Raw genomic sequence first — 10,080 nt, 5'->3', positions numbered from 1 at the left:
ACATGAATGTTTCTTAACTTATGTTGGATTTAAGCTACAACCATTTACATTTCAAATAGCGTAAATACATATCAAATTATTTCTTATTATTTTGTGTGTAAATTTTTTTATAATTGTATATACACCTATATTTTTCAGTTGAGCACACAGTATTAAAATATACTCAACACATTTGCAATAATATAGAATGTAATAAAGTAATAGATATGTAAATTTCTAATAAAATATAATTTTATTCATGTATTCAGATAATACATACATATCAAGTTTAAATTATGATTATGATAATATTTTTTGTATTGAAAAATGAGTGAAACATATGTGTAGTACATCTATGTAACAGTCCAAATTTTCTTTCCACAAAATCATAAATACATTTAAGTCTCATTTGCAGGTTTTTCCAAATATATATGTCCGATATAATAGTCAGATGCAGCTCTATGAAATTGTGGAAATCGTTTTGTTGACAATAACAAATGCTCTAAGCCTGCTTTTATCACTAGAAATCCTACTTCACAGTATGTTTGATTTGTAAAGTCAACAATACTTTTACTTGTCTCGTATTTATATAATACTTTAACAATGGATATTGTTTGCAAAGTTATAGTATTATTATGTGAAATTGTCTTAGGCTCTATCATTAAGTTCAAGTGCCAGTCCATAGGTTTTAGAATGAGGGAATGAATGTCCTTTCCCATGGAAGATTGCAAAATTATTTCTTCTCCAAGCATACCAGTCATAGAGGTCTTAATAGCTATTAAAAAATCAGTAAAGGGATCTGTTGCATTTTTTGTTGTTGAGTTACTTAATAAATTGTAATCTATAGAACAACTCCACAGTTTAAGTGAAGTATTTGTATCAACTTTTCCCAAGTATTGCAAGCATCTATTACAAATGATAGTATTTCCATCTATCTTTAAATTGTTATTAAACAAACTTGCATGTATAACAAAAAAAAGTGGTCCATAAAAAATGTCAGATTCTAATGGCACCAAATTTTGTGTAATATTATCATGATTGTGGTTACAGCAAAACCATTCATTTGGATCATACTTTGCATCTGGTATGGGCAACACCCTTTTGACAACTATTTTCTTAGAAAGAATTGTTTTACAGTATGTACATAATATATTGCAATCTGATGTATTAAGTAATTCAGTGTTTTCCAAAGGAAATTTTATTGAAGTAATCATTGCTGTTGAATTAATAAGTATTTCTGTTTGAAAAGATCCATAAATAGAATTCGATCCTGTTTGCACACGGAAACAAATCCAATCATTTACTACATTTAATGCAGACAATGAATTTGGTATTAATTTTATAAATTTTGTTAAAAACTTGACTGTTTTATTCTCTATTGTTATCTCTATACTCTCTTCCAAAAGCTTTATTCTAACTTTTGCTGAATTTACTTCTTTTTGTAAATGAATGAAAGCATTGCATATCTGGAGCCTAGGCCTTAGCTCTAGTGTTATAGATTGTATCATATTAAATCATACCACATAAAGAATCTTAAACCTAAAAGAAATTTTAAATTTATAATATAAGTATAAAAGTATAGTATAAAAGAAATGTTAGTGACTTTACCTCTAAAATTGTGCGCTTATTCCACAAAATAATAATGTTGTTTGCGTATGATAGATTGTATTTTTTGTAAATTTAGTATAGACTCTCTTTAACCCATATCATCAAAGTTCGTTTCATACATTTCCCAGTAAAACCACAAACATTCCTAAAAAAATAATATTTAATAATCATATTAAAATATTACGAGATTAAATTAAAATGTCTTGTAAATAATTACACTTGTCAAAGTCTGCTATCGATAGCTACGAAACGAATTCACTAAAATAAAACATGTGATTATGGCTGTAATCTGAAAGTGATTATTTTAAACAATCGCATTTTGAGATATCCTGAGTGAGTAAATAAATAATTACAATTCATAATGCAGTCGTAATAATCTCACTATAATGAACCACGTGCTGAGATTCAACCACTTATCAGAATCCATTCTTATACAGTGAAAGGTTTACGCTCAGTAGCAATAGCGCTATGTGTATCGGGTCTTATGGAGAAGAATAACGGCATCTACCGCTTACTACTGCTTACTACGGCTTATCGAACAAGCATCACATTTCTACAAGAAAGTAACCTAATATATATTGTAATTTAAAAAAATTTGAACTAACATTTTTATGTTGAAATATGGCTATTTCATCGAGATTCTTATCTTATAGAATATGGCAAAATCTACGTCTCGTGAAAACGATAAGTACGATCATTGTATTTGGAACACCATTATATATTTACAAGTTTCATGTATAATCATTTATTGCGTTAATATATTTAACAAGCAGTATTGGATTTTTTCGTTATTATCACTAATATTTTTAGGCAAAGAAGCAAGAGCTTCTTCATCTTCAGCACAAGCATTAATACTTAAAACAAAGTCTGAAAGTGATTCTAAAAATGAAACTACGCAAGAGTCAATCGATTCATCAACTTTAGCAAAGTACAGATTTAGTTATCCTGAGTTTTTACCAGATCCAAATCCATTATATCGTAACAGTGTAAGAGAAAAGTTAGAGCGTTTAGATATGTTGGCCAGGAGATCTGTTGTAAGCATTCCTGAGTTTTATGTTGGCTCTATATTAGCGGTGACTTATGCAGAGCCACATGCAACTGGAAAAGTAAACAGATTTGTTGGTATATGCATAGAGAGAGGTGGTTGTGGATTAAGAGCTTACTTTATTTTGAGGAATGTTGTAGATAACGAAGGTATAGAAGTACGCTATGAATTGTATGATCCAGCTATTCAGAATGTTCAATGTTTAAGGTCAATAAAAATTATTTACTTTAAATTGGATGTTTGCAATGAATAGAATGTATTTGAGTAATTACAGTGAAATTTTATGTTTGCAGATTAGAGAAAAGGTTAGATGATAAGTTACTTTATCTCAGAGATGCAGATCCTCAGTATAGTACATTTCCATTTGATATGGAACCAGAACCGTTCCCTGATGGAGCACCTGTTCCATTAAATGAAATTAAAGTTCCTCTTAGACAACAGAAATGGATACAGAAGTACGAACTTCAAAATTTGAAAGGAGCGACAGACATAATTGTTACTGAAAAACGTAGAAAGAAGGCAGAAAAGTTTGCTAAACCATGGGAGGAATATGATTTAATGAAATCATATAGGTATATCAATATTAATAATGCACAAGTTCTACTTTACTATTCTGAAACATTATACTTATATATGGAAATTTGATATTTTATTAGGGAAACTATACCAAAAGAAGAACAAGAACAGATATTCTCTGAGCTACAGATGGAACTCTCTCAATTAGAAGTAAAGAAGAACATACTGAAACGAAAACGTACGACAACAAGGCCAAAGAAAAGTGTATAAACTTTTGGAAGTTGTAAACTATAATTTGTTTTTACCAATTACATATACATTTAAAAAACTCATTTATATGCTGTTTTCTGTGTGTGTAATTGAATTTTTGTTTAGATCATATTTCATACGTAGTATATGACAGGTATCATCAACAAATTATTTTAATGATAAGTTTTGTGTTTTATTAGGAAGTGAAAAATATACAATAGAAATTATAAAATTTCAATGATTACACATCATTCTTCAAATATTCTTGTTTCTTGTACAAGGGATCAATTCTTTTTTTTTGTATTATGTTATCCAAATGAACAGAGAGAAGATAAATATGCAAACATGAAATTAACTAGTTAATAATGCCACGTTAATCTCTTTAACCATTTTAATGCGATATAGCATTTTTATAAGGTGTTCCTTAGCCAGTGGAGAGGTTGAGTACCATACTGGACTATCTGGTACACAACTTCTTTCAGGTAATAAATAGAACACATCATTACGAGTCTTTACACTTTCCGGGCTGTAATGACAAATAGTATATTTAATAGTTATGCACTATAGTATCTTTCAGAAAGTTTAATTTTAACAAAATTTACGTACCACTTGGATAAGTAAAATTCATATAATTTGACTGGACATCTTAACGGGTTTTCTTCATTCTCTTGTTGCTCGTATACTTTCTTCTTACGGGAATTGCCTTCTATAGAAAAGTCATAAATTTATAATATTTATTTTTGCAACGTGTCAATTATTTAATACCAACCCAATGCCGATTGCGGTGGGTAGAAACGAAGAAGAACGTTTCTAGATCCTGGAACTTTTCCTGTTGTTGCGGTAGGTTGTGCAGCAGGATTACGTTTCCAATGTTTCATGATATGAGAAAATGACAACTGCATATGTTCTTCTACTGTCTAAAAGATTTTATTTATCTCTAAACTTTTAATGCAAATTTTAATTTTAGAAACGAGTTTCGATATTCTTAAGGTAAATCTAATGGATAAGTAATCTACACGTACCACGAGATTAAAATGTTTTGTGTTAAAAAACATAAGAGTGCTTAAGAGGACATGAGGAGAATGAGCACCTAATTGTTTACACTCCCATAAATGTTCTTCCTCCACTCTTGTAACAATATATTCTACAAAAATGAATATTTTAGTATGATTTCTCTAAATCGATGTAAAAATTAATTTACTTACGCGCATCGTTATAAAGGACAGAAAATTTTTTCGCAACTTCGTTTAAACAGTCTGTAAACTTTTCATAATACGTATCCGTAAAAATGTTGTCTATTCTATTATTCTCGAATAAATACTGCTGTATTCCTGCAATACGAAATTATGATAAAAAACTGACTCTTTTTCCGATCGATGTGTTTAGATAGAAAATTTACCTAAGCATAGGTAATATATCGTGTCAGGAGCGTATTCTGTGCCATTTGGTTTTCTAACTTCTTTCACAAAAAGACACAGAGAGTAATTTAACTCGTCCGCTGTAAGCTGCAAGAGATCTGTCTTAAACAATTTTATTTTCCTCATCGATGTATTTTGTTTCTCTAGTTCAGCATTTTTTGCAGCTACCTGTTTTTAACAAATTAATGATTCTTAACACTCATTTTCACTCAGAAATAAATTGTGTTGAATTACCCATTGTCTCCACGCGTTCACTCCAAAAGTATATTTGAGTGCCATATTAGCATCTGGTTTTTCTATGGGCTCTATAATTCTTGGTTGAGGAGGTGGTTGAGGCTCGGGTGGTGGCATCAAAGGCATATCGTTCGTAGCAGATACACGTCTTCCTCGTTTACTCGGAGTCGTCCGTGGTTTATACGGAACCATTCGTTTTCTTCCGCGAGAAGCAACTATTAATCGCTCTGATTGAACTAAACGTTAAAAAGAAGCGTTAATCGTTGCATTATCTTTCCAGTAAATTCAAATTATTCACTTAGGTTTTCCTTGTTACCATCATTTTCCATGGATGTATCGGATTGTGACGCTGTTTGCGTAGCGGTAATTGTATTTGGAGTTAAAGCAGCTTCTAAATCAACAGCTGGTTCATCTAATTCTCCAGTTGCCATTTTCAGAGCCATCTGTAACATATCATCACCGAAAGTGTTACTGGAGTCAACCCCTTCTGGACTGAAACCTCCACTGTGAGTATGATCGCGATCACCAGCGTCTTCGTCTCTATAAAAAAAGAAACACTTATTTTTATTCTGTAATTATGATTGGTAATAGTTGCATAAATGTACCTATCATCCGCAGAATCCGAATCACTCTCGTTAGGTTTCTTCTCCGTTGCTACCATCTCTGCCATCATAAGAAGTTCAGCTTCGAATGGATCTGCTGGTATCTTTTCTTGTATTCTTTTAATATCTTTAAATATTCCCTTAGCGCTATTTCTCGTTGTGGGTATAAAAATAGGGACAGGAATTGGTAATGGAAACGGTAATGGAACTGGGAAAGGCATACTATACATGTGCATTGGATATGGAACATAAATTGGAACTGGTATCGGGACAATTGCCTGTTTAACTTCGTCCGTTTGCGTGGCTTTTGTACAAGGATGCGGACGTACAGAAACTCCTTTTGTGTGCATCGCTGGCTTGCATTGCGTAGTTTTATTATGAATTTGGATCGGACTTGGTGGCTTCGTTATAATGTGTTGTTTATAAATTACTTGTGGTGTTTGACTTTGGTTGATAGCAACCGAAGGTATTACCATGTTATTTACACTGTTTTGTTGCGTCGTTGGACTGGATTGTCCATTTCCCATTGCGGCTAAACTCGTTACGGAAGAAATGACTGGCATTGTTTTTTTATTTTGCATATCACTAGCTTTCTGATTGTTGGAATTTGTAGTTCTATGGTGAGCTGGTAACGTCCTTTTGGGCATACCAGTAGGTACAGGATCGTCGCCGGCTGGTATCGTAATCGGTGATTTAGTATACTGAGCTTGAAAATTCATTACACAATTGTACGAACAAAAATTCCGGATCGTTGCATCGGACATTGTTAAATGATACTGTGCTTGAGAGAACTCTCTACAGAAATCGCAATTTATTCGTTTCGCCGACACCGCGTTGATCGAAACCTGCATTAAATTGGAAATAAATGGTATTATTTTTATTTTTCAGTGTTTTCTGTTAGTAATAAATGAGCACTTCATACCTGGTATAGTGTTAAACAATTTAAGCTACACATCATCATCACTTGACCTGTTTTCAACTCCTTTTTAATCATGTCAAAATTATACTTTTTTACCTTGCACCAATTGCAAGGAACAATTTTCCTATTCGTAATAATAAATATATTTAAACAAGTTTTAGAACAAAACGTATGAGCCTCGTTTTCGTAAAATACAACAGAATTTTTCTTATGAGGTAATTCAAAAAATTTCTTGCAAGTAGAACATTGATCAGGATCCACTTTTTTTACAAATTTGAATGCTGCAAAACATGGTTCGCTGCAAATAGCTACTGGACCAAATCTGTCTACTTGAACCTCACAGTGAACAACGTTTTCCTGTTACAAAGAATGCAATTTTAATTTCAAACTTTCTTGTATTTTACATTGAAAATACAAGAAGTATGTAAAAAGAAAATACTTTCTTACTTCTTGGCAAACACTGCAACATTTTTTTTCCATGGTTGGAGGCTCAGCAGAACTCATTTTTGAATATTTCTCCATGCAATCTTGTGTACAGAAATCTTTAAATTGGCCTTTATCACCAACAGGTGCAAGGAAACCTTCTGTGCTAGAACTTATGTCTTTCTGACAATATGTGCACACTTTCAGTCCTTTCTTGAACTCTTCTAAACATGTAGAACAACAAAATTGTCTAACATCATAGCCAAATCGTACGCAATATTTGCCTAAACTCACTGCCTGTACAGACCCATTGCAATTTCTACAGTAACTCCCATACTTTGTTTGAAATTTCCCTAAACACTCTTCATTACAGAATTCCATTGTTTCCCACGAGAGATTACGTTCGTCGCCAAGTTCAACAATTAGCAAACAATTCGCGCAACGTTTCTCTCTTTTAGAATTGACTCCATCGCTGGGTATATCCACAGCCCTGTTATTGGCAGCTTTGAATAATGCCTTACAAGTTTTGGAGCAAACATTGAAGGTATCGAAACCAATTTTTACTTTAATCTTGCACGATTTTTCTTCGTTGCATTGTTTGCAAATTTCTTTAGTCGTGATTTCTTCAATTTCAGAATGTTTTGACTCTTCGTCGATATTAATAACATCCTCGGTTGTAGGTGCAAGATTGTTAGTCGAATCTTTTTCTTTTTGGACATTTTCGACATCCTTCGATTTATTTTCATCTTCAATTTTTAATTCCTTTGCACTTTTTTGTGGATCATTATTGGTACTAATATTTAATTCATTATCTGGACAATTTTCTACATCTTTATTATGCTCGCGACTACTTTCTGGCAAGGATTTGTTATTATTAGACTTTGACTTATCTGTTTGCCCTGGAATTATTACTTTCATACTATCTGGAATAATACATAATTCGTCGTCTTGTCCTGGTAACACATTAGATTGTTCTTCCGTTTCTAGTGGTGTTATTTCATCGAGAGTTTTTCCTATACTATCATTACATTTTTCAGTTGATCCTGCAACTTCTGTTTTATTTAAATTTTCACTTCCCGCTATCTCAGCCGAACTTTCGCTATGATTCTTGTCAACATTTTGTATCGCGTTCGAAGATTCTATCGTATTAACAGAAATATCTTTGTTTTCTTTGTTATCTTTATTATTGCTACTACTAAAACTGTTCTCTCTAGCATTTACAATATCTTGTAGATTGTCTGCTTGACTACATAATTTAGAAAAACCTACATCAGTTTCATTGGGATCATCTGTATCCATTGGTTCTACATTTTCAGCATTGAGAGTATCTCCTCCAAAAGGATCTTCTGCATCTATAGATTGATTTTCAATTTGTGCATCATCTCCGTGTTTCTCTTGAGAAAACTGTACAAATTCTGTATTTTCTGGTTCCACTACATTTTTCTCTGACATATCTTTATCACAATCTTCCAATATTCCTTCTGAATCACTCTTTTTACTATTTGAATTATCTTTCTCATCAATAGGCAATTGCACTTTGTCTGGTTGAGTGTCGCTTACATTATCTTCTTTCTCTGTTAAGCTTAAATTAGATGTATCATCTAGAGAGATATTTTTCGAGCTCTGTATTTCTATATGCTCTGGTACATCTTTTGAACTTTTCTGAGATTCCATACAGTCTAACATATTTACACTATTCAACAAATCAGCTGTGTCATCTTTATCTGCAATGTTGGATACTGTTGATGCTGTTTCTAGATTGTCTTTCTGTAAAACAGTTTTTGTAACAATTTCACATAAACCTTCTGACTGTACATCATTAGAGTCGGTTGATGTAACATTTTCGTTAGTTTCTTGTAAAGTCTGCTTGCTTGACTGTGAGTCACGTTCTTCCAAAATATTTTCTTCACTTGGTTCGGTATTTGATGCTTCTATACTTTTTAAATTTTCATCTGTTAGTGCTTGTTCTACTTCATTCACTGTATCAATTACTTTTTCACTCATTGGACACTTATCAGCTATTAATTTGTCTGTTGTGAGAGTAGATGAGTCTTGCAGCATTTCACCTGTACTATCATTTATTTCCTTACTTTGATTAATTAAATTTTCAGCTTTTTCTTCATCTTCTGTGTGTGATTCATGTTCAGTTTTATCCGTTGATAAGTCTAAATCAATTTTGGGATCCATACTCATTCATATGCTTGAATGTATTTACATATACCTGAAAACATACGCATATAATAAATGTATATTCAGAATATACTTCTAAAGTAATTTGAAATGTGCAATGAAAAGTTTTAGATAGCAATAAAAAAGAATTAACAACTACAAATAAGTGAAACATCTTATTTGCTTAACGTACACAAATTGCATAAGTTCATTTTAAATGGAATAAACAAATATTTAACTTTAATATAAGGAATATGTAGAACTTGAACATAAAAATACAATAAATCAATTACAGTTGAGGAGGAAATAACAGGACGCGAGAAGAAACAATGAAAGATTTCCTCAAAAAACAATTGACATTACATTTTTTTCCACCAGTATAATTGATCACTGTATGGACAATTGAGGTTATCGCAAAAAGTAGCTTCGCTTCGCCATGTTGCATTTTATACTTGTGATTTAATCAAGCTGACAGTAAAGGCAAAATATAAATAAAAGGGCCTAGAAAATGATTCTATTTACGATCCTTAATAATTGGCGGTAATATCTCATCAACATTGAAGAAACCAATCGATACAATTTATTGGTTCAAAATGAAACATTGCGCACAGTTCAAAATTTTATATCGGTCAAGAGCACCAAAGTACATTTTAAACCATGCATCACTTTCAACTTCTTACATACAGAAAACTAAATATCACCTTTCAATATCAATGCTATATAGCACTTAGTCTCACAATTTTTTTTAAATTAAAATTACAAATCCGTACTCATCGTCGAAACATAACAGCCGTGGCGGCAATCTGCGTACACTACCAACATATGATCATAATCTCTTATTTGGATCAAACTAAATAAAGCCGGGTTCTCATAATGGTTATCAAATTATTTTACTATATACATTCCAAAATACTATAT

At 32.0% G+C, this 10,080-nt stretch overlaps 3 protein-coding genes across 10 annotated transcripts; 1 reads left to right on the top strand and 2 right to left on the bottom strand.

The window, feature by feature from the left end:
- Positions 1–213: 213 nt before the first annotated feature.
- LOC128874222 (uncharacterized) lies at positions 214–2,080 on the bottom strand. Of its 4 annotated transcripts, none has more exons than XM_054118727.1 (4): positions 1,941–2,080; positions 1,805–1,876; positions 1,588–1,732; positions 214–1,518 (listed from the first exon to the last, which is right to left on the bottom strand). In XM_054118727.1, exon 4 carries the CDS (start codon positions 1,485–1,487, stop codon positions 378–380), a length of 1,110 nt encoding a protein of 369 aa, XP_053974702.1. In that variant the 5' UTR covers positions 1,488–1,518; positions 1,588–1,732; positions 1,805–1,876; positions 1,941–2,080; the 3' UTR covers positions 214–377. The 4 variants fall into 4 exon arrangements, with proteins under 4 accessions (XP_053974702.1, XP_053974703.1, XP_053974705.1 ...); XM_054118728.1 differs by having other exon boundaries at positions 1,805–1,845; positions 1,941–2,068; XM_054118730.1 differs by lacking the exon at positions 1,805–1,876 and having other exon boundaries at positions 1,941–2,073.
- LOC128874223 (39S ribosomal protein L19, mitochondrial) lies at positions 2,061–3,484 on the top strand. 2 transcript variants are annotated; one of them, XM_054118732.1, is made up of 4 exons: positions 2,061–2,275; positions 2,398–2,839; positions 2,926–3,204; positions 3,289–3,484. In XM_054118732.1, the coding sequence occupies exons 1-4, from the start codon at positions 2,209–2,211 to the stop codon at positions 3,416–3,418; spliced, it is 918 nt and encodes a 305-aa protein (XP_053974707.1). In that variant the 5' UTR covers positions 2,061–2,208; the 3' UTR covers positions 3,419–3,484. The 2 variants fall into 2 exon arrangements, with proteins under 2 accessions (XP_053974707.1, XP_053974706.1); XM_054118731.1 differs by having other exon boundaries at positions 2,098–2,322.
- A 264-nt stretch (positions 3,485–3,748) lies between these two features.
- LOC128874213 (zinc finger MYM-type protein 3) lies at positions 3,749–10,067 on the bottom strand. 4 transcript variants are annotated; one of them, XM_054118699.1, is made up of 12 exons: positions 9,864–10,016; positions 7,018–9,214; positions 6,574–6,927; positions 5,655–6,496; positions 5,366–5,589; positions 5,050–5,285; positions 4,797–4,983; positions 4,603–4,728; positions 4,420–4,541; positions 4,167–4,314; positions 4,004–4,103; positions 3,749–3,923 (listed from the first exon to the last, which is right to left on the bottom strand). In XM_054118699.1, the coding sequence occupies exons 2-12, from the start codon at positions 9,184–9,186 to the stop codon at positions 3,749–3,751; spliced, it is 4,683 nt and encodes a 1,560-aa protein (XP_053974674.1). In that variant the 5' UTR covers positions 9,187–9,214; positions 9,864–10,016. The 4 variants fall into 4 exon arrangements, with proteins under 4 accessions (XP_053974674.1, XP_053974676.1, XP_053974677.1 ...); XM_054118701.1 differs by lacking the exon at positions 9,864–10,016 and adding an exon at positions 9,456–9,835; XM_054118702.1 differs by lacking the exon at positions 9,864–10,016 and adding an exon at positions 9,526–9,835.
- Positions 10,068–10,080: the final 13 nt, after the last annotated feature.

This window comes from Hylaeus volcanicus, chromosome 3, assembly GCF_026283585.1.
Source record: "Hylaeus volcanicus isolate JK05 chromosome 3, UHH_iyHylVolc1.0_haploid, whole genome shotgun sequence".
In the NCBI taxonomy this organism is placed as follows: Eukaryota; Metazoa; Arthropoda; class Insecta; order Hymenoptera; family Colletidae; genus Hylaeus; species Hylaeus volcanicus.
The sequence above is the reverse complement of the archived record's forward strand: the minus strand, read 5'-3'. Positions and strand labels throughout refer to the sequence as shown.

Excerpts from the sequence above, each read along its gene's own strand:
- LOC128874222 (XM_054118727.1), bottom strand. The coding sequence starts at position 1,487 with ATGATACAATCTATAACACTAGAGCTAAGGCCTAGGCTCCAGATATGC.
- LOC128874223 (XM_054118731.1), top strand. The coding sequence starts at position 2,244 with ATGGCAAAATCTACGTCTCGTGAAAACGATAAGTACGATCATTGTATT. Across the intron at positions 2,323-2,397 it reads TATATATTTACAAGTTTCAT|GCAAAGAAGCAAGAGCTTCT; the intron begins GTATAATCATTT and ends TAATATTTTTAG. Across the intron at positions 3,205-3,288 it reads GATTTAATGAAATCATATAG|GGAAACTATACCAAAAGAAG; the intron begins GTATATCAATAT and ends ATATTTTATTAG.
- LOC128874213 (XM_054118699.1), bottom strand. The coding sequence starts at position 9,186 with ATGAGTATGGATCCCAAAATTGATTTAGACTTATCAACGGATAAAACT. Across the intron at positions 4,729-4,796 it reads GATATATTACCTATGCTTAG|GAATACAGCAGTATTTATTC; the intron begins GTAAATTTTCTA and ends TTCGTATTGCAG. Across the intron at positions 4,542-4,602 it reads TGTCCTTTATAACGATGCGC|AATATATTGTTACAAGAGTG; the intron begins GTAAGTAAATTA and ends TCATTTTTGTAG.